Genomic DNA, 24,496 nt, shown 5'->3' with positions numbered 1-24,496 from the left:
GCCAGATGAATTTTAAGTGGTTCTGAAGTGGCAGCAAAATCATATACTGTACCAGTTAATATACCTATATCTCAGTAATGCAAATGCAAATTACTGCAGTACAATTGAAAGCAACAATTCTAGGTTTATGTATATGCTTATCATTTGTAATAGTGATCACTGTAAAACAGTGTTTCTTAAAGACTCAGCTTTGCTTATTTGAGAATCTGCAATAGCATGTGTCCGTATGTGTATGTATGTGTATGTATGTATGTGTATGTATCAGAGATATATACATATACTATATGTGTAAATATATATACATACGTGTTTGTATGTACTGTGTGTGTAAAAAGAAATAAATATTACTTTAGACTGTGGGCCTAAGTCGCTAAGGGAGTTTTGGATAATGCAGCACTTTCATTTTGCTTCCTGGAAGATTATTTTCCTAAATTCATACAGGCTAACTTAGAATAGTTTCAATGAAATAATTGGGCACTGTGATGGTGCAGTGGTTAGTGGTTAGAATGCAGTACTGCAAGCTAATTCTGCCGACTGCCAGCAGTTCGATTCTCACCAGCTCAAGGTTGACTCAGCCTTCCATTCTTCTGAGATTGGCAAAATGTGGATCCAGATTGTTGGAAGCAATATGCTGACTGTGTAAACCACTTAGAGAGGACTGCAAAGTACTATGAAATGGTATATAAGTCTAAGGGCTATTGCTATAGTGCAGGGATGTCAAATCTGAGTCATCATGGCGTTGTCATGTGACATATCAGAACTTTTTCCCCCCTTCGCTAAACCAGGCGGGGCTGGGGTCAGCACTTGATGCATCTGGCCCGTGGGCCATGAGTTTGATAACCCTGCTATAGTGCTATTGCTATGGAATGAATTTGTTGGCTGTATTCCGACTTTGTCTAATGCTACCTTTCACCAGTAAAACTCATAGGAAGCATTTGGATAATGTGAAGCAATTATGGAGTTTTTCTTTTATAAATCTTAATAAATTTTCTGGCTATGGAATATTACTTTTAATAGCTATGTTAATTTTTACGTAATCTTCAAATTGGTTTCATTTTTTTCAGAGAGGCTGGTATGCCAGTGAAAATGAGTATTATCTACTAGTTTTCACCCTGATTGTACGCTGTCTCTATTATACAAGCTTCAGTCTGGAATATTGTTGGGATAGGAGTACTGAGATGGTACAGCATTCATTCCTTTGGATGTTGTCATATACATTCTATTATCCTGTGTTTCACAATGGACCTGTTATCACCTTTGATGAATTTTATGCACAGGTAACAACACTTTGGATTGCTTTGATGTTCTTGACAGTATGTTTTTGTATTGCTTCTGATGCTACTTTTTAATATCTTACTTCATGTCAGAGAAAGTGATAGCAACCAAAATTAATCTGCACAAAAACTTTTGGATGGTTTCTGTAATAGAAGGAACCCAGAGTTTACATTAAATAAAGGCATGGCCATAGTGTTGATTGTATTATATGGATTTTAAATTAACATTCTATCCAAACAGAATTCATTATAAGTAAATCAAATGTCTGCATTTATAGAAGAGGGAAAATACTAAAACATACAGAATTGGGATGAGAAATATTGGTTGACAATAGTTCAAATAGAATGAATGTTAGGAATGCAGTTAAATGTCAAGCATCAGTTAGCAATATGATGTTTCTGGGGGAAAAAACTCTCAGGTAATTTTACTCTTCAGTAATAGACCCATAATTTTCAGATGATGATGATTAGCATATGGTATTGTTATATTAGCCAGGAGACCACAATGCTATTGTAAAATAGTAGTTTGGATGTCAGTTTACCAGCTCTGTTGTGAGAGAGATTCACGCACTTCCCAAGGTATGCCACAGGAAGGCGAGTTGACTTCACACCAGATAAAAAGGTGAGCAGCTCTTCCTGCAGTGTCATCCAAGCTCCCTTCCCTTCCCTGGAGCTGCATCACAAATGGGTGTTGCAACCAGGAAGGTTCAGAGCTGGCAGGAATCTGACTACTTATATGGAACACCAATTCGTCTCCCCACCGAAGTGGTACCTGTTTATCTACTTGCATAAAACATGCTTTCAAACTTCTAGGCAGACAGAAGCTGAGGCGTGTGATCGAAGCTCACTCCACCACGCAGTACTTGGACTTGAACTGCTGGTGCAGAGATGATGGATTCAGCATCATGAAGCCACTGAGCCATCAGGCCTCTTATAATTTTCAGACCATGAAAAGTAATAATTTGAATTTTTCTGTGTAAGCCCCATGCTATTTTGGAATACTAAATTGAAAACATTACTTTTAAAAATTATGCAGAAAACCTCAAACAGGTTCAGAAGATCTATTGAAAATTTGGATATAATGGCCCAGAAAAGCGAATGGGAATATTACTATATTTTTCAAATACATTGAGGATGAGAAAGACTTAGTCTGTGCTATCCCCGGAGTAGGGCTAAATTTATTGGGTACAAATTCAAGAAATTTTAACTTTAGTTGAGTATTTAGCTGAATCTTGAGAAGTGTAGCTTCATGGTGGTAGTCAATTATTAAGAGTAGGAGATAGCTATAATGGAAGTAGAATATTTGCTGGGAATACACTAACTATAGATTTGAAAGTATTATGCCAGGCCCATTCATTTTGATTCTGAATCTGTGAACAAGTAAACTGAAGCTATGGTGATTTTTAGAATTGGATATTGAATTTTTGCTTATTAGATTTAGCCCCGTTTTCTTAAAAATAACTTCAACCATGTGAGACATGAAGGGTGTCTGCATAGAGCTGATGGCATGTCAGGGCCTGGAGAAAAAAAATTCAGAGTTTTAGGTATTCAAAGAGAGAATTTTTAATAGCTCTGGTACAAGGCCCTTTGAGAATTCATGCTAGAAAATTCCTTTTGAATTTATATTAGATGATTATTCTCATTAGCTATTTTAATTGTATTTTTCTTACTTGAAAAATTCATGTTGATGAGATTTTAAATGGATAATGTTTTAAATATTGGCCTGTTTCCATAATTTATTTTAAACAGAAATGGCCTCTCTGGAGGGAGCTGGGAAAAGTAGAGCACAGTTTGCTCTGCCTGTTGATAAAATAGATCTATATGTTTATATAAAATTTGGAAAAAGTACATTTTGTACATATGAAGTTCATAGATCAGAGGGAGTTATTTCTTAGATTCTTAATATCCCTCTCACCAGCCATCAATCTTTTTTAGAACTGGATGTTAGTCTGAGTTCATCAGGCTGTTAGCGGTTCTGATCAACCCCTGTATCCTTCCTGGAGTTGGATGGGACAACTTGCTTCAGCCAGATCCCCATGGCCAGCTCACCTCCATCAGCTTGCTGCTGCCAATTCACAGGACCACAGGACAACTTCACAGAGCAACTTGCTGCAGGGATAACTTGCTGTGGGTGGCTGGAGGGAGACCTGGAGCAGGTGAGTGAGCAGGTGGGCAGAGCACACAGAGCAACAGATAAGTGGTGGCGAGGCAGAGGCAGCTGGGAGATTCCTATTTTAACACACTGCTGTGACCACTGCACCAGGCTTGAAGCCCTGTGTGACAACGGCAGCAACTCCGAGCCCGATGTGCTGCTGCCATCACCACACCGGACTCATAATGGCTGCTGCTTCAATCCCTGTGCCGTGCTTGCAGCTGTCATCAATGTTATGTGGCACCGGGCTCAGAACCATTGCTGATGCAATTGCTTCCACACCTCTCACCCTTACTACCAGCACTGCCATCCCCAGCCTCTTCTGCTTGGAGCCTGGTGTGGCAACAACGAGGGGTGTGAAAATGGGAAGGCCCCAGCTACTGCTCCTTTCCGCCCCCTGCCCCAACATGCTCTGCATTCTGCCCATCCATTTGCCTGCCCGCCTGGATCTCCCTCCAGCTGCCCATGGTGAGTTGTGCCAGTGGTGAGTTGACTGTGGAGAGTTGTCCTGCGGCAACTTGGTGGCGGTAAGTTGGCAGAGTTTTGAAACTATGTTGCTTCCTACTTTGCAAGGAAATTAGCCACCCAGTGGCCTTAAACATCTCAGCTGCTATTCATAGTTCAGTATTTTAATGTTGGCTATATAACAGGAAACAGGTGTGTCAACATGCCTTAAGATGTATGATTGGCATGCATCAGAACTGAATTGACAACACTCTGGGGATGTGTTTTCTCTTTCCTCCACAGTGCTTTGAAGATAGTTTCTTTAAAGTAGTTGCAGATAGTGAGATGTTATTAAAGATGAGTCAGTGTGGTATCTGGCAAGCTTGCTGAAAGATGTAATAAGAGTCATTAAGTAATCTTCTATTCTTTATGGAGAATAAGCCAATCATCTGTGTAATCACTTCCTAGCAATGAACAGAAGAAAAATAGAGGGGGAAAAATCAAGTAAAGAAATTGGAAGTTGGCTAAATGAGGAGTTTCCTCATTCCTTTTTCTGCAACAACTAAGGAAATAGCTTCTTAAAAACACCCCAGAATTCTACTTTATATTTAATAGTCAAAAGTCTACAATAATCTTAGGGAAGGAGGAGTAATCCTGTTGAGCAGGAGATCAGATATATAATCCTATTAAACAATTTCATAGACGTTAGAAGAAATATAAAATTGAGATATCTAAGTCATATATACCCTTCACCTTCAACCAGTTCTGCCTAAACGATCGGAAACATCATATTTCTTCCCTGATCCATCCGAGAACAAAAAGCTTGTTTCAGAAACAATTATCTCAACAGGTGATAAAAGCTTGAACGCTGATGACATTCAAATATACCACACTTCCCTTTGGAAAGAATTCTGCCAGCTATTATAGGTTGAATGAAATGTTACAGAATGAGCAAACTTGCTCAGGGAAATTCGCTTACTTTTCATAAGCTGAATTTAGGGAAAGTTATAAATGTGAAAGACAATAATCATAATTCAATAGTGGTATAAAAGTAAGATGTTTTTTTTTTTAAAATGTCCAATTTTTTTATGGCCATGATGGCGAACCTGTGGCATGCATTCCACAGGTGGCATGCAGAGCCCTCTCTGTGGGCATGTGAGCCATCACCCCATTTCAACTCTACCATGCATGCAGCGTGCTCCCACTGGCCAGCTGATTTTCAGGTCTCTGCTGCACATGCAGTGGCGAGCGGATGCCCCCTCACAGTCTGTTTTTGCTTTCAGGAGGCTGCAGGAAGGCCTACTTGGCTAAAAACGGGCCGCAGGATGGCACATGCACATGTGTGGGTAGAGGGGAGAACAGGGGCGGGGTCATATGGACATGTGCAGGGGGCGGGCCATGCAGGGGGGATGTGCACATATTGCATTATGGGTGCGGGTGCATGAACTGCCTGTTGCATCCATGTGTACATGTTTTTGGCATGCAATGACCAAAAGGTTAGCCATCACTGGGTTAGGAGCTTATCCATGTAATCCAACAGCTAAATGTTGTATATCATTATCAAAATGCCCAAGGCAAGGGAATTCTTATGCTAAAAATGCTAGATGAATTCATTATTTTTATGTAATAATAAAATCATACAACTCATGATGCCATGCAACTGAGAATCTAAAGTATACACAGAAATATTATTTTCAAAAGAAAATTAATAATGGTAGGCGACTAACATTATTAGTTTGAATTGGCAAAAGTTTTTTTTTTTTTTAAAAACTGATATTTGACATCAAAAAAGGAATTTTTGCATAAGGCTGCACTTCTATTTAGAGATACTAAACTGAAACTAATTCTGTTTACATATGTTTTTTCATAAGAGGGCATAAGAAATATATTTTCTTTAAGGAAAACAATTATGTAAGAGACATTATCAGTGAATATGGCTTTTGAGAGCAAGATGGCATACATGTTACCTGCTTCCAAGTGGTGCTAGTGGAATACTTTTAAAAGTTTGCAATCTTAAGAGATCACCAATTCTTATAAAATTTCAGTGTTCCACAAGAAATGTTTGGTGAGAATTCTAATGTCCGGTAATGTGACCATTTGCATCATTTGTGACTACCGGTGCTCCCTGGATCAAAGATTAGGAATAATTGAATTACATTATTTGCAGTATGATGACAATATTAATATGTGGATGATAAAAGCCCTGATGATCTGGCTGTGCCAGCTGGCATGAGGATCTACTAGTGCTAGACAAACCGTGGGAGTGGTAGACGACTTTAGGGTGTTCCTTCTGCTTTAACTTTCAAAATCTGCCTTTATTTTTATTGTTTTAATATTGCTTTTATTTATTTTTAAATCTGTTTCTAATACTGACTTTTAAATAGTGTTATGAGTCACTCACAGTCAGTTGGGTGGTGTATAAATTCGATAGATAAATAAGATGCCATATGTATGGTCTTCACATGTCAGTCACGACTAGGCTTTCTTCAACAGCATGTTCATAGACTATGCTCACTAAGAATTCTGGGAGTGATCTATCATATCTAGAGGACAGCAAATTGTTCTATAGATTGTTGTTTTGGTAATGTGGAATCAAACCCAGGATCCAGAAAGCAATAATCAAGGCTCACTACAGTGTTTATTTATTTAACAGTGCTCACAGGAGAGGTTCTCTTCCAAAAGAAAATTGGGAAACACACCTCTGCAGACAAATAGATCGGTGGTGGGTTTTAAATTTTTTTTGCTATCGGTTTGATGGCCGGGGCTAGGTGGGGGCCATGTGACTGATTGGGCATGGCCAACTTGATGTTACTCATGCCCACACCCAGTCAGTCACATAACCCCCCACCAAACCATGCCCACAGGAAAAGGTAGGGACATTTTTAGGATTTCTGCCTATCTATCCCCGCCCTCCCTTTGCCTGTCGCCCCCGTTTTCCCTTCTCTAGTGGCCCCACTTCCTCCTCCTCCACTGCCTCTGGTTGCTTACCTTCCAAATGGACTTGCAAGACAATGGGATGCGCATGTGTGAAGAAAATGGTAATGACAGCAGCAGCTTTTTCGTCGACCGGAGGACTTTTCAGCGGCCTGCAGCCAGCCGCTGCCTCTTTGAGAGCTCAGTATGCAAAGTGTCAGGTGATCGAGCAATGACCGGGTGGGTGGGGTGAGCAATCGGCAACGGGGACTGGTCCGGGGGCGTGGCCAGCTGGCCATTGCTACCAGTTCACCGAACTGAGCAAAATTTCTGCCACTGGTTCAGGCAAACTGGTGCGAACCAGCTAAATACCACCTCTGAAATAGATGCATGGGTATTATACATTTCAGACAGGAGGGGAAAATGTGATGTATGCATTTGAAATACATCTCAGGCTATTTCCTGCCCTTCTGTTACCTACAGAGAATAATGATTGTTTTCTACAGATATCAGAAGAGCAGGAAGTAACTGAGATATATTATACATACATATGTTAGAAGAAACATTTGTATCTTGAGATTCAGCAATTGCTATGGGGATGTTCTGATAAAAAAATATAGTTGTTGCAAGGACATATTCCCTCAATTTGCCTATCAATCAGTCCCATTCATCTGAAAACTGTTTTTGCTCCAGAATAGTGTTTTTTTGTATGTTTCATCATTTTTACAAATTTCTTTATTATCTCCCATATTACGATTAAATGCATATGTTCTTCAGATTACAAAAATCCAAGACTATCAGCAAGCACAATGCATTTTGTATTGTTTACATGTTTTAATTTTCAAACACAGACACTAAATAAAAATTCTGATTGGAATTAAAAAGGAAAGAAAAGTCAATTAAAATCCAATTCTATACAGTATTGATGTTTAATTTATTCTAATACAGATGAGCAAACAACAATCCTGCAGTTGGAAGTCCAATCTATCTATTTTCATCTGGGGAGCCATTCGTATTTTGATTTGGTGGTGGTTGGCAGAATTGATGATTCACTTTATGTATATGCATGCTCTCTACAGCAGCATTTCACACCTGGAAGCAGTAACTTACTGGACGTTAGGTGAGTGTATGTCTTTGTGTATAGAACTGATTGTTATGTATTTATTAGGTGGCTAATCCTAACTCAGTGTAGAATCTATGTCCCCAGCAGGTTCACCAATAACAGAAGCAACAGAATGAATTTCAGCATGAATTTATTGGTTCAAATAATTACCTTTTTTGAACATTGCTTGGTTCAACAGAAATGAAGTAGAGATATTCACAGATGATTAACATTGCCTTCTCACTGAGGGAAGCAGTAATGTATCTATGTGTTCATTGGGCTACAAGGACTGAGTTCCTATTTAAGCTTCCCACGCTAGGGAAGCTGCATGCTTAGGTTAGAAAAAGAGAAATTATGCAGAGAAATAACAAAGGGAGCATAAGTATTTAATAACCCTCATCAATTTTCACCCATTTATACTCTTAGTCTACCGTTTATACTCTTGCTCTACCAAGTGTGGTGCTTGAGAAATGTAATTTGCTACTCAAAGAATGGCCCATGTGACTATTCAGGTTCTTGTATCATTACACTGCACAGACAACTTGAGCCAGGCACCAGTGGTATCAGCAGAAGTGCAATAGATTCTCTACCTCAAAGTGTATTGCTCCTCCCCTTCTCAACACAGCTTATACGTTCTATAAGGGCTATATTTTTGGTTATTACTCATACACCATATATAGTACAGTGGTATTTTGGTACTCAATAGCTTTGAAATTCACTGAATTTGATAGTCCATGCATTTCAACATGAAAAATTTGTCTTGGTACTCATCATTTGTTTGGTACTTGAAGCACAAATTATAACTTGTCATTGTCACCTATTTTGTGACTCACTACATTATTCCTTATGGGAAAATTTTGGTATTCATTATTTTTGGAATTCATTGTGTCTCCTGGAACCATTAACAATGAATACCGAGGTACCACTGTGCGGGCTGTTGTAATCAAGTCCATCCATCTTGCTGATGATCATCCTCTTCTACTCTTCCATTTTTCCCACTGGCAGAGTCTTCTCTAGGCAGCTGGGATTTTGTAGGTATAGATATGTTATGGCATCTGAATATCTTTTTCAAAGCCTTTATTGCTACCCTCCCAAGTTCTAATATTTGATCAAGTACTTTTGCTTACTAGTCGTTTATATCTTCATTGTCAATTTTAAGACTGTTTATTGTATCTGTTGTCATAATGTGATCTTCTTAGTCTTATTTTTCCACTGTGCTCCTTAATTTCTATTACTTAGAGCTTCCAGATAATTTGCATTTTTAGCTGTTAGAGTAGCATCATCTGCATAATGCAGGTTATTGATGATTCTTTTTCCAATTCTAAAATCACTCTCATCTTCTTCCAATCCAGCTTCCCTTGATACATTCAGCATATGGACTGAATAAATAATGGAAGAGTCTGTGGCTTTGTTGCAATCCTTTGCTAATCTGGAATCTGCTTTGTTCTGTTCCATCCCACTGTGGCTTCTGGCCTATGTATACTTTTTCATGGGGACAGTGAGATGTTCTGGAATTGCCATTTTCCTGAGGATATTCCACATCTTAATCTGTTTGGCATAACCAAAGACTTTTCCATAATAAATGAAGCCCATGTTGACTTCTTTCTGATATTCTGTGACTTTTTCAATTATCTAGCATCAATCAGCATTAAACATAATGATTTTGCTAGCATTAAATATATTGCAGAGCAGTACAGGGCGGGGCATAACCTTTTCCTAGGGGGTCACAGCAACACTTGTAATAACAACACAAATAATTCATACACCATTCGAAAGCCCATCAAAAACTGAGTTTATTGACACGATTTAATAGTCAGTATGACCACCATTAGCCCTTCGAACAGCATTCAAACGAGGTGGATAAGAACACAACAAATCTTCAAACAGTTCCGTTCGATTTTCCAGATTTTTCAACACAGTTTCCAAATTCATTCTCAAAGTTTCAACCGAATATCGATTTTGACCTTGCTCCTGAATCATCAGAGCTTCCACTTCATCCTTAATTATGGCCCCAATGTTCTCTGCCGGATTGAGATCTGGCGAATTTCCCGGCCAGACGTCATTGCCCCAAAATTCGACATTGTTTTCCTTTAACAATTGCTGAGTCGCATTTGCACGCATGCAAGGAGCTTTGTCATGAAGAAAGACAGCCTCACCAACCACCAAGACATTGTCTGGATCACTGAGAAATGGAATGACATTCTCCAATAAAATTTTCTCACGGAAATAACTGCCATCCCAGGATTCCCCTTTATCCTTCAAAACCCAATGCAGTTTCTTGGCTGTGAAAATGACGAAAATCCCGATGCAAGTCGGATTGCGAACGATTTGTCGATATCGTTCATGTTTGGCGATGTCGTCGACGTCTTTAGCCCAAATTCGATCGTTCTGGAAATTCGGTTTTCGAATGGCATAAACGAAGAATTCGTCAGATGGCGCCAAATGAAGAAAATCTTCCTCGGTCCATTCAGACAACCAATCGCACAACCAAAGCCGATCTTGAACGTGTGTTTGAGTTTTCAATGGTTTGCAAATGACGTGGAATGGCTTCAAACCTTCTCGTTCTCGATATCGGCCGATTGTCCTTTGATCAACTCGTTTTCCACGAATTTGAAGGATTTCTTGGGCCACTTTTCGGTTTCGCGAGCCTCTCGAAAGGCAATGCATTTTATTCTGTCAATGATACTTTGTTCTTCCGAATCGAATTTTCCAGCCATTCTTAAAGCAAATTTAACATTTAATAGCTCATTCAATTCAGTTTTTTATGGGCTTTAAAATGAGGTGTCGCGGAAGTTGTAAACTGCTGTCGATCTTGCTGTGACCCCCTAGGAAAAGGTTATGCCCCACCCTGTACAATGTATATTGGTATCAGTTTGGATGTTGGAAGATTGTGTTAGTGATGAGGAAATCATTGAATGGGCAGAAGTCATTTTCTTGCTTCATTTTCAATTCCTAGGCCGTGGAATCCAACTTTGCTTTCCAGCTTAATAACTTTGGTATTCTAGTCTCCAGTTATAAGCAGCACATCTTGGATGTTTTATTAATTTCAGTTTGAACCTGACTGTGAAATTCATCAGTCTCCTCTTTTTCCGCATCAGTGCTTGCTGCATGCACTTGAATAATCATATTAAAGTGTTGTCCACAAACTCTAATTAATAATGTTTGTTCCCAAATATTGTCCTTGTTATATCCTTCCTATTAAAACTATGAAAACAATATCATTACTTCTTTATTGTTCATATCTTCCATAGTAAACAGTAAGATATTGTGATTATAAAGGTCCAATTTCACCCTGGTAGTGTGTCAGCATGGAGTTGATCTATTTCATCTTTCACAGTTTGAGCTTTATCCATATTCACTCCACATTTCGCTTCAGATTTTATTTTCCTACATCGCAACAACAACAACAGCTAGACATCCTAAAGGCCTTAATTTAGCCATGACATAAACACATTAGTACTCTGAAAGATGATTTGTTCTTCCTTAGTAGCATGTTGAATGCCATTCAGTAGGGGAGGCCCTTCATCCAGTACTATATCATTAATCATTCTATATTTCATATCTTTGTGGCTTTCTTGGTAAAATACAAAAACAGTTTACCATTGCTTTTTTCCAGTATGGTATGAAATGATGCCTTTTCCGTTGTGATCATCTCCCTCCAGCATCAGGTAATAGCTACAGTCAAACATTTTTTGCAGCTTTGACTCTTGTCAACTGGTCATTTGTCACACTCTTCTTGAACAAATGGTTCCAATTGTATTGGGTTTGATGTGTTCCTTCTTCCAACTGTGAGTTTTAGCTCTTTCCATAGATGCTGTATAGGATTCATAGGAGGCTACTTTGTCTATTGTTTACTTTTCAGCCACTCTTGGATTTTCCAAGATGGAATTTTTTAGGTCCTTATTCTGCTGGAGGACCTGTGAGAGGCAATTAAGGCAGAGCTTTCTAACACTGGGCATTATGTTTTTGCTCTAGAATGCCTTAGTAGTCTTCTGATTTCATTGTGTCCTGCACAGATTCAATGCATGCAATATAAAAGGTAGCAAAGCAACCATAGCATTATGGAACCTCCTCCATGTTTCATAGTAGGAATGGTGCCCTGCTTTATTTTTTTTTAAAAAGCATAAGTTTTCCTTCTGTGAACATAGAACTCTTATGGCGCACCAAACTACTCTAATTTTGTTTCATATATCCAATGGATATCCTGCCAAAAGGATATGCATTTAAGAAAACTTCAGTCTAGCTTTTTTTGTGTCTGTCAGAAGTAGGGTGTTCCTGGATCTTCTATCAGGGAGGTCTTTCAGTCAGACAATGAAGGACACTTTCCCTTGACATTGTTGTACTTGATTTTGAAGGTGAACCAGAATCTGTTTTGAAATTACCTTGGTTCTTTCTCCACCTTTAAAACTATCCTTCTGTTCAATCTGGAGTCAATTTTCCTCTTGCAGCTTTGTCCTGGGAGTTGGGCTACATTTCCATGGACCTTAAATTGTGGTCAGAAGAACATGAACAAACCAACATATTCTTGTTCCCCCTTTTGGCAATTCTCTGCTTTTCTTTCTGTGATCCATGTTCATTGGGCTGCACAAAATGCCCGAGAGAGTACTTTTTTCCTATACACATAGGCTGAGTGACTGATTATGAGATTGAAGATGCCTGTGATACCAATTAAACATTCTGCTGGAGAGATCGCTAAAGTCCAGTTCTGTCTTTTAGCTCCTAAGGGGAATTAATAATTAAATCAATGCTATTCTCATTTGCTATTATTTTTTGTAGACATAAAAACTTGTTCATTATGTTCATTTCATTAAATTAATTCACTCATCATCACTTTGTGAAAAATGGATCTTTAATTAAAAAAATGAATGCTAGTAATTGATGCTTATAGATTTGGAAATGTGGCCATTTGTTGAGCAGTTGTTATGCAGTAGACTGTACCTTCCATTGTATTTGAAATTTTTGGGAATGCTTTTCCAATGCTTATTAGGAGTTTGATGGCCAGTTTGGTGTAGTGGTTAAGGCATCAACCTAGAAACTGGGAGACTGGGAATTCTAGTCCTTAGACACAAACCTAGCTGGGTAACCTTGGCCAGTAGTTTTTTCTCAACCCTAGGAAGGATGCAATGGCAAACCTTTTCCAAAAAACCTTGCCAAGAAAACTCCAGGGATTTGTCTAGGCAGTCTCTAAGAACCAGATATAATTGAACAGAAGAAAAAAATTAAGAGTTCAGGATCCTGTTTAGGCAATGAAATTATAATTTAGTTGCTGACATAATTTCTGTTTAAAATGCATAAATGATGGGATGTGTTACCTTGTTAATCTGAAGTAAAAGACAGAATATTGTTGATAATTTCTTATCCTAAGAATAAATGGATGTCTGGGAAAAAGTGGTATAAAGGATACAGATCCAGCTCTCCCTATATGAATGAGGCTGTTTTCAATAGCAACTTCCAGACTCTGGGATATTTTATTTTCTACAATCCATCAGGATCTTTTTCTTAGTCTTTTCTTTCTTTTTTTGGCCAACTGATTTAATGTTTCCTGTTTATCTTGCCAAACAGATGGTTTTGATATAGCACATGCTCCTTTTATGTTTTAGCTGCTTCCGATTTGCGACTGTTACTTTATTTCATTTATGAGATCCCTTTGTGTTTTATTATTGCAAGCAATAACTGCAATATGCAAATTATCTTGCCAAAAATAATGTCACATTTTCCAGTTTTAATATACAGGTTTCCACAGTTTTTAAAAGAGATAACATATACATAATTCTGCTTTCCTCCCCTAAATACTGGGCATTCAAATAATTATGGAGCTAAGCCCAGTGAGTCCCTTTGAGCTAATATAATTAGACAGTAATGTTGTGATTTTTGCTTTATCTCTTATTTAATTTGCATAATACTTATAATGGAGGATGCAAAAATTATATTGCTTATTGTCCATAAAGAATAGAGCAAACACTGATATATGATAAAAGAATTGTACTTGTAATTGTAAAGTGAATTGAACTTTCATAGAATCCCATAGTAACTTTTTTATTAGATTTGCAGTTATCCTTTACAAGGGGCTTTCTGTGAAATATTCAGATTTTGTTTCTGTATTCTTTTTATCCTTATAATAGTATGCTAGCATTTAAAAATATTTTTCCTGCTTTTTGTGTGTGAATAGATCAGAAAGTAGATTTCCCTAACATTAAGATTTGTCTATAGAGATTTTCAGTCATGGCTCTTCCAAAGGTGCTTTTTTCAAAAAGCAACTGAAGCTTCTTGGATGAGAAGCAAAATGACTTCAAGTAATAACAAAGTCAAGTTGCCTTTTGAAAAAGTACCTTTGGGACTACACTAAAGTTAGAAGTGATGCTCAGGACATGTTACAGTCTTGGCATTCAAGAACAAGCTGAAGAAATTTATATACTGTCTGTCTGTCTGTCTACCTGTCTACCTACACATACATACACGTGGAGCTTAAGATACTGTATAATGACTTTACTTTTTGAATTGATTTCAATTATATTCTAGGAAAATAAGTTCAGCAGTCAGGACAACTTTAGAAATATAGCTTATGGTATGCTAATTAGGTTAATGACCACCATGATATTATGATATACCTTAAAATGATACTTTTGTACCCTTACCTGTTTGAAATCATCAATTTATTTTGATATTCATTTATGATCGCCTTTTTTGACACATTGCACTAACCAATAAGACAAAAGAATTGTGTTTCTGTAAAAAGTGCATGTGTTTGATCTTAACAGATTCTTGTGGGGAAAGAAAGCTTTTAACCAATTCGGGTCATGAACATTCACAGCCTTCAAAAGAGTTCAAATGTTTTGGGGTTGAAGATATTATTTGGCCTATTAGCTGGCCCAACTATCCTATCTGAATGAGAAATCTCTCTCCCAGTGTTAGGCTCATCTTTCACCTCTACAGATATTCCTAACCATTCTGTCATGGTTCCGAGTAATGAACCCAATCGAATCAGGGCTCTGAGGCTTCAGTCAGTCTCAAAAGACCTTTTACTGAGTACATCATATCAGCACAGGGGGCCGTGGTGGCTCACACAGTAAGATGCTGGGCCTGCACACCGCTGAGGTTGGCGGCTCGATTTCTGTGAGCGAATAAACCGGGACAAGAAAGGGGCCTCCCCTGATTGCCTACTGGCATTCAGGTGTCCTGCGGGTAAAGATAACACTGCCCAAAAAAATTCCTTTCACAGAGGCAGCCAGCCACCTCGGTAATCCCTGGCTAACACATGCCATACACTTAAGTTGACCCCACTAAAGTTCAGGTGTGACATCAAGATAAGCTCGACTTTGCCTGGGTCTTCAAGAGAGAAAGGTGCTGTTTGGGTGAAGTACTAATTTCTCCAAGAATTATCTTGCATGTTTCCCAATTAGAGTAGAAGTGAGATGCCCCTGTATTGGTTCACTGGTAATGTACTTTAGTTCTCCTTTAAGAACATTTGGTCAACTATGCACTGCCGTAGATAGCATCTGGGGAAATGGATGACATCTGGGGGTAGAGCTTCCTTAAGTGTTTTAACAGTTAAGCCTTGTTTTTTCCTCTAACAACTCCTAGTCTAATGTAGAAGATAGGGAAGATAATTGGATTTGATCCTTGGATAACATTCAGTACCCATCTGTGCCTTGAGCTTAATTCCAGCACCAACATCAAGTTGACAATTATTACTGGTAATTATTTTTGAAATTTGGCACCATTTGTTCTTGATAGTTTGTCCCAAGCACTAATCTAGCAGTGTTCTTTTCAGCTTCTTCTTTTATAGGCTGTTTCATGTAATATAGTTTTATGAGATGAAACCATGAATAAACATGCCCTAATCTACATTTGCTGTACATCTAAAAGCGATTAGCACAACCAGTTGATAGTAGTTTGCATTTAAAAAAAATACATTAAATGCCACAGCTGCTGTAGCCCTATGGAATAAGAAAGTATGAATTTGCATTATATTTTGGTCATATTGAGAAAGGATGATGTATATCACTGCTTGGTACCCTTTCAAGCATTAAATAGTACTATTCATTTTTATTGTTAAAATTGGAGAATAAACCTTCTTGATTCAGAATTAATATGAAATGTTCTGGCTGATATCTTTAATTAATAGACTAATAACCCAGCAAATTATTTCTAAATTCAGTTTCAAAATTCCTACTTTTTTGATGGAAGATGTTGGTGTCTCTGCATTCATTGACATTTTAATGAACTATTAACAAAGGAATAAATTTGCTGCTGTTGTTCAAATAATGCTGGGCAAGAAGAATTTTGAAATAAGAAAATACAAACTCTGGCACAAGATATTTAATGAGATCTAGTGCAGTTCAAATACTGTGTAAATACTTTTTACCTAAGGGCTCTAAATATCCTTAGAGTAAAATATGACGGTTGCTTTATAGAAACAGATCATCGTTATCAGTCCCATCTAATATACTTAAGATGAGAAATGTTAGCTGAGAGATGTGGGTGAAACAAAGTAGTTCTGTCGCAGCTGGATTTAGATCTGCCTCTTCTTTTTCTCATCACCACCTTTGTGACCTTCAGTGGGTAGGCTTGTGAAAATAAAATATGTATTTTTACCTTAGCACAGAGCATTTAAAATGATGATTTTAAGATACATTAAGATGGTTACCCTACACTCTTCTAATTATTATATTTTGCAATTTCCCCCCTAGCTCTTCAATAGCCCTGGTTAAATATGTCTTTGAATAGTGTTTGCATCTGAAATACATTTCAGTGTATTTTTTCATGTACTTTCTAGAGTTCTCCATGGACAGTACTGCTTTCCACCTTTGTTAGGCTAATAGAAAAAAATCTAAAGTCCGGACATCTTCAAGTGGCCAAGGTTGAGAAACACTGGTATAGAGTATGTCCTTTCTCCAGTAGAAAAGGTCACATAATAGACATTTGTAAGCACTGCAGACACTTAATAAATAGGCTTGCTACAATCATTGTTTTCATTTGTAAACACAGGGGAGCAAGTTCTGAAGACAGATTCTGAAGCTGTTTTGTGAGGAAAAGTGAAAAGCGGAGGTTGAGGTGTTTGGTTTATGTAAGAAAAGGCAACACAGTCCAGATGTGAGAGACACGAGAAAATACATTTCAGAGAGACTCCACTTTAATTTATTCACTATAATTAGGGCTGGGAATTTGATTTTAGTTTTCAAAAATCTTCTTTTGCCACAAACTAGCATTAAAGTCACGTTCTTGGAATTGATCTTATTCTTGCTTTTCTGATTTCATAAGACTTTACACCAGTGTAGCCCACATCTTCAGTCTTCCTACCACAGCCACAAGTTGTCTGGTAGCTTCCCCATCAAACAAATGAGATTCATTCCCACGTATAGAATCTTCCATCAAGGGATCAAAATATTTCCTGCCTGATTCAACTAAAGTAGAAAGTTTACTTTTATAGCAGGCTGAGCCAATGATTGAGTAACCAAGACTTGGTTCCAATCAAGAGCTCTATTTTGCATTGCCTAGTCTTTTAAAGCAATTTTTCATGCTTATCTCCAGCACTGCATGAGCAGACAACTCACAAAATTGTGTCGCAAGATTGGGTCCAAAGAGTTAAGGCAAATGAAAGCAGATGCCTAAAAAAACTGTCAAAGTCACATTGACCTTGATTCTTTGTTTAGATCCTAGAGATCATGGAGTGTATTCAGATGGATCCAGTGGTGGGTTTCAAATTTTTTTAGAACCTCTTCTGTGGGTGTGGCCTGCTTTGTGGGAGTGGCTTGCCAGCCATGTGACCAGGTGGGAGTGGCTTGCCAGCCATGTGACCGGGTGGTAGTGGCTTGCCAGCCATGTGACTGGGTGAGCATGGCCAACTTGTAAAATGTGGTGAAACTTACTTAACAATGCTCTTGCTTAGCAACCAAAATGTTGGCTCAGAAACTCTGGCATTTGAAGCACGCAAGTCTTAAAGCTGTCAAGTTACAAGACCCTTGCACCCCTAACCCTTTAGAAAAAAACCCCAGGGGTGTTCAAACTTGACAGCTTTAAGACTTGTGGGCTTCAACTCCCAGAATTCCTCCTTTCGCTCTTCATCTTGATGATGTACGGATGGGCGGGGGGAGGGAGCTGGAACCGGTTCTAAACGGCACTATAGATTTGTGGAACCTCTTCTCTGTTGTAACATTCTTGCAAAAATACAAGAAGGGACATACTGCTGAATGCAAAAGACCAATACATCCTGACAGTATGAACACAACATTTTTTCTGATTATGTTAAGGATGGAATCATGATATATATAAAGAGCATGCCAAGAAAAGGCTATAGCTTCCACCCAATAAAAATTAAGTTCAGGTAGTGAGTGAATGAAGGCCTGAGCTTAAAAATATAAAACCCTTTTTGGAAGTAAATCCATCAGCAGCTAGTTTGATGCATAATATTTTAAGCACCATTGAAAAAAACCGACTAGAGTAGAATACTGTGAAGGAGTTACAGCCAAGAGCCACTGTATATAAATATGTCCATGGTGTATCTCACAGCTATGTCTTCATCTTGAATATAAATTACCATGTTATTTATTCCACAAGTTAAGAAACATCTTTATAACTACAATTCTACAATATCTTTAGAATTAAATTACACTATGTGAAATCAATGTCATTTTCTCTCAGTGTAAAACATCTGTATCCAAAATTATGCAAAAGGCTTTGTGCACAATAAGATAGTTACCATATACCACATTTTATGAAGCCTTCGTGTCTTGTCTGCTTCAAAAGATATCCAAAAAGTGCTGAGATCATTTCGGAGAAAGAGGAATTGAATAACACAATCTTGAGTTCTAAAGTCTCAAAAGCTCACATTCCTATTTTTCACTATGCTGCTTGCAAAATCTTTAGAACTTCTGCACTGCATTTCAGAATTGTTTAGGTCACTTCAAACTGACCTTAGCATATTTGTTGGGCCTTTTCAGACTCTCAATAATTTTCAACATGGCAAAAGTTGCTACAACATTTTATGCATTGAAGCAATAGCACATGTATGGGACCTATGTAAGGAATTTTAAGCCAATATATCTCAACAGTGAAATTTCAGGATGATCTTTGTAATTATCAAAGACCCTTTGCAGAAGGCCAGTTTGCTGGTTAAGAATAATAATAGTGATTTGTCGGACATTTCTCCTAAGTAACTGCTGTTGTGCTGATTATTACATAAATTTGATTCTGTTAAGAAAAAGAGATTGCATAAAAATAATTTTTTTCTTTCTTAGTACTACCCATGTTTCTTTTGACCCCCGAAATAAGTGCTTGGCCTTATTTTCGGGGAGGTCTTATTATTTTTGAGGTGTAGGAGGCGGCGAACATGGTCATCCTAATGGATGCTGTTGTGTTGCAATATTTTCAGGAAGGGCTTATTTTAGCGCATACGCTCAAAAGCCCGATTGGGCTCGTTATCCGGGGAAGTCTTATTTTCAGGGAAACAGGGTATTTTTTACTAGTATCTTCACGCATTTCTGGTTAAACACATAATAACTTTAATAATGGAAAACCAAAGAAGACACTGGAAAAATTATAAAATATTAAAATTATTGGTAAATTAACTAATAAAATGGCTCAATATATGTTGAAGACATGGAATGACATAGGAATCTGTTAAGAATTAGTTTTGAGAGATTTGTAGATTTTTGTAGATTTTAATGAGCATTTATATGCCGCCCTTTTCCCTGAGGGGACTCAGGGCGGCTTACAACAATGGGGGGAAGGGAGTGCAAGACAAGACTTAAAAGAAAAAAAATGTGAATAAAAAAATTAACCATAAAAACACAACATTCACTCAACATTCGGGCGGGGTGAGAATAAATCCTATCCCCAGGCCTGACGGGATAGCCAGATCTTGAGGGCTGTGCGGAAGGCCTGGACTGTGGTGAGGGTACGGATCTCCACGGGGAGGTTGTTCCATAGCGTCGGAGCTGCAACTGAGAAGGCTCTCCTCCGCGTAGTCACCAGTCGGCACTGACTGGCGGATGGAATTCGGAGGAGGCCTACCCTGTGCGATCTGATGGGACGCAGGGAGGTAATTGGCAGGAGGCGGTCTCTCAGATAGCCAGATCCACTACCATGGAGCGCTTTATAGGTGGTAAGTAAGACCTTGAAGTGCACCCGACGATCTACAGGTAGCCAGCGCAGCTCACGGAGGATTGGTGTTATATGGGCGAACCGTGGTGCGCCCATGATCACTCGCGCGGCCGCGTTCTGAACTAGCTGAAGTCGCCGGATGCTCTTCAAGGGCAGCCCCATGTAGAGCACATTGCAGTATTCCAGCCTAGAGATCACAAGGGCTCGAGTGACTGTTGTGAGAGCCTCCCGGTTCAGGTAGGGCCGCAACTGGCGCACCAGGCGAACCTGGGCAAATGCCCCCCTGGTCACAGCCGACAAATGGTGGTCAAAACTCAGCTGTGGATCCAGGAGGACTCCCAAGTTGCGGACCCTGTCTGAGGGGTATAAATTTTGCCCCCCCAGCCTGATTGATGGAACGTTAGCCGAATTTTTGGGAGGAAAACACAACAGCCACTCGGTCTTTTCCAGGTTGAGCACCAGTTTGTTAGCTCTCATCCAGTCTTTAACAGCCTCAAGGCCCCGGTTCATCACGTCCACCGCTTCATTGAGTTGGCACGGGGCGGACAGATACAGCTGTGTATCGTCCGCATATTGGTGGTACTTAATCCCGTGCCTCCGAATGATCTCGCCCAGCGGTTTCATGTATATGTTAAATAGCAGGGGGGACAGGACCGAGCCCTGCGGCACCCCACAGGTTAGGGGCCTCGGGGACGATCTCTCCCTCCCCACCAACACCGACTGCGACCTGTCCGAGAGGTAGGAGGAGAACCACTGTAAAACAGTGCCGCCCACCCCCACCTCCCGCAGTCGTCGCAGAAGGATACCATGGTCGATGGTATCGAAAGCCGCTGAGAGGTCAAGGAGAACCAGGATGGACGCATAGCCTCCATCTCTGGCTCTCCAGAGATCATCGGTCAATGCGACCAAAGCAGTTTCAGTGCTGTAACCGGGCCTGAAGCCAGACTGGAAGGGGTCAAGATAGTTAGCTTCCTCCAAGGTACGCTGAAGCTGTAAGGCCACCACCTTCTCAACAACCTTCCCCACAAAGGGGAGGTTGGAGACTGGACGATAGTTATTAAGAACTGCTGGATCCAAGGACGGTTTCTTCAGGAGGGGCCTCACCACCGCCGCCTTAAGCGCGGTGGGGAGGTGTCCCTCCCGAAGAGAGGCGGTAACAACCACCTGGATCCAGCCTCGTGTCACCTCTCTGCTGTTGGCAGTCAGCCAAGAGGGACACGGGTCCAGTATGCAGGTGGAGGAACTCACAGCTCGCATAGCCTTGTCCACATCCCCGTTTCAGTTTAATTCAGAACTGAATTAAATAAATAGGGGTTTGCAGATTGAGACTTTTTTTAAAAAAAGGGTTTAATCCAGGCAAGATCACTTATAAAATCTGAATTTGTGCTTAATATGTGTTATAAAAGTAGAAATGTATATTCTTCAAAAATGTATAAAACACTAATACAGTCAAAAATTAGAAATGCAGAGTTGATGAAAGTGAAATATGAATTCCATTTTGAGAAGAGCAACACTAGAAGAAGAACCGAAATGAGTGTACAAAAACTTATTCCTAGATTACCCTTCAGTAACCTTATAGGAAACCTACTTAAAGATTACATCATTGCTATGTAATTTTGTGCAGTGTAGGATTATTGTGTACGTTTTATGGTTATTGTTGTGAACAGCTCAGGATTTATGGTATATAAAATGAGTGGCCATATAAGTCTAATAAGTAACTAAATTCCAACAAATGTGTTATATCTAACAAAAACAATGTTTTCTGGTAAGAATAAAATTCTTAAAAATAAGACATTGTTAATGCTTTTAGCAGTGACTACTAATAACTCTAACTCTAAATTTTAAAAAAGAACTCAACTACCTGTATAACATGAAAATGCAACAATTGCGAATGATACAATGTTTGTGAAATAGAATACATGAAAATGGAACTTTGATTTTTGTAAAATGTTGAAAATGAATTGATTCAAGTTAGTAAATTGTTACTGCTGGGGAATGTTAACACATATTATTATTATTTGAAAGATTACGGAATCAGTAAATAGTACTTGAAAATATGCTTTCTTACAATTGTTGGTTTTCTTCTCTCTTTTGTAGCATAAAACTAAGAGGTTAAGGTTTTCTGTTTAAGTTTCATTCTGAAGAGAAGTTCTCTAAAGGCCCGAATTTGAGTTATCTTGTCATGGATATGAAGGGCTTCCTCTGAACTTTGATACTTCAGAGATGGCAATGTCTTAAAGTAGCAAAGAATGTTTTGTTCTGCACAAAACATTTAACCATGACAGGTCAAAGCAATAATACCTGCCCAGCCCTAGCATCTGTAATAGATATTTTCTACTCCAGAATTGAAAATATATTTGTCAATAAGAGAGCTAAGTACCATAGTGCCAAGGCTTATTAGCAATTTTGGGCAGCAACTTCCAACAGTGTGTGTTTCTTTCAGGAGGGCAGAATCTGTATGTCTATCTGATTTCTGAGGCTTTTCTGAATATAGACAACAAGTCTGAAAACAAAATAAGGGTTTCGGGCACGTGGCCATAATTATCACATTTAAAACATGTAAACAATTCTCATTCATTTCAAGCAGCATAAGCAAGCATGGATAAGGTATGGTTTATGCATCTCAAAAAGAAAAACCATCTAATCATTAGAAATATTATAAGATATTTCATATCCATCCAATAATGTCTGTTTCATGTATTATTAAGCCTTACGATAAGTGTTGTATTTGCTACCATTGCCTGGAAGCATTCTGTATGCTTTTAGAAAATGAAGCTTTGGATAATATTGAGTCTAGTAGAGGATGGGAAAGATACTACCTAAAACTGATGACCTCTGTGTTAAAGAGGCTATGTACTTCCTATTCCCTGTTAGGGGTATAACAGGGCAACAAATACATCAATATCTTGGATAAGGCAAGTGGTGTAGAACATAATACAATATAAATATAATACAAATCTGTATTTTCATGACCTTTACCAATAATATCAACAATATATTATAAATGCTATAGAAGGATGCAAATGGCTGACACTCATGCCTGACATTGCAATTTGTAGAATATATGTGGTTGACATGTGAAGAAACATGAATTACAGTAGTCCAGTTTATGTAAATAGAAGAGGGCTATCCCCAAATGTTGTTGAACTCAATTTTTTAGCTTTTGCTGTCATGAACATTGATAGATGATTCAGACCAATCTCTCAGACTGCACGTTACTGTCCCATGAGAATGCACTGAAAAGGGAATATAGCTGAATATTTTAAAGACTCTTACTTTCAGACATTGCAGCATTTATCCTGTCCACCCCCCCCACCCCCCGGAGCCACATATCTTTGAAGCAGCACAATATTAAAGGCTAAAAGAAATTTAGGTGCAGAAGTAAAGCACTATCTGTAATAACACTGAACATGTGAAGTATTGACTTAATGTTTAGGGCACATGAAGATTTATAGTTCTTGGAAGGCAAACATTTATCTTTCAGATCCATGTCTTGATTTTACACTGAGATGAAAATCAATATTAGCTTATTATAACCATTTCAGTCTAGAAATCTTAGCTATATTATGGAAGTGTGATATTCCTCCTTACAGTTGTTAAACTGCATAATGATGAATGAGAAAATGAATAGATTAAAAAACTCTATTACAACTTTTGCATTGGTGATTTTAAGATCAGCTATTGTTCCTTAAATAAAATTTCTGCCTTGTTTTAGAACAGGAGTGTCAAACTGGTGGCCCACAGCCTGGATGTGTCACACACAGGCCATGTCCTCCCCAGCTCTGTGAATGGGGAAAAACCTCACGAAATGTCACATGACGTAGTGAGTTTGACACCTGTGTTCTAGAAAAAGTGTTCTGAAAAAATCAGTAACTGAGTAAAAGAGGCCCGGAGCAACCATTCTAATCAAATGAAAAAATAAATTTGGAAATTTATTTTCCAGTTTTCAGTTGGAAAGTTCAGCAAAGTAGACGAAGTCTGGATCTTCTAGACCAGTGTTTTTCAACCTTTTTTGTGCAAAGGCACACTTTTTTCATGAAAAAAATCACGAGGCACACCATTAGAAAATGTTAAAAAATTTAACTCTGTGCCTATATTGACTATATATAAAGTAATTTTCCCACGGCACACCTTACACTATGTCACGGCACACTAGTGTGCCACGGCACAGTGGTTGAAAAACACTGTTCTAGACAGACTTGTAAAATGTGATTCACGTTCCCTGACTTTTATCCCCTAAAGCTAGTGGTTTGCTGTGAATTGGCTCCCTTATTTTAAAAGCCAAATGTATTGTGAAACGAACTGTAATTTTCCAAGATGCATAGTAAAAATGGCCTACATTTATCTTCATTTCATGGAAATTCTATGTGTGAACCACTTCAGTTTCACTATGAATTCGCCAAATCCTTCTAAGTTGGTCCATCCTGCATATGTGCAAGAGGTACAGTACTGATAGAAGAGAATATTTGTAGCTTAGAGTTGAACTGTGAGGTCCTTGGTGCTCTCTGA

At 38.6% G+C, this 24,496-nt stretch overlaps 1 protein-coding gene across 2 annotated transcripts in view; it reads left to right on the top strand.

The window, feature by feature from the left end:
- HHAT (hedgehog acyltransferase) overlaps nucleotides 1–24,496 on the top strand; it is a 162,060-nt gene that overhangs the window by 25,022 nt on the left and 112,542 nt on the right. For both annotated transcript variants that reach the window (XM_032214920.1, XM_032214919.1), the window contains exons 6-7: nucleotides 1,065–1,277; nucleotides 7,732–7,903. In XM_032214920.1, coding sequence (XP_032070811.1) covers nucleotides 1,065–1,277; nucleotides 7,732–7,903 — 385 coding nt within the window. The remainder of the gene's footprint in view (nucleotides 1–1,064; nucleotides 1,278–7,731; nucleotides 7,904–24,496) is intronic.

The sequence above is a fragment of the Thamnophis elegans genome, chromosome 4, assembly GCF_009769535.1.
Source record: "Thamnophis elegans isolate rThaEle1 chromosome 4, rThaEle1.pri, whole genome shotgun sequence".
Classification (NCBI taxonomy): Eukaryota; Metazoa; Chordata; class Lepidosauria; order Squamata; family Colubridae; genus Thamnophis; species Thamnophis elegans.
The sequence above is the reverse complement of the archived record's forward strand: the minus strand, read 5'-3'. Positions and strand labels throughout refer to the sequence as shown.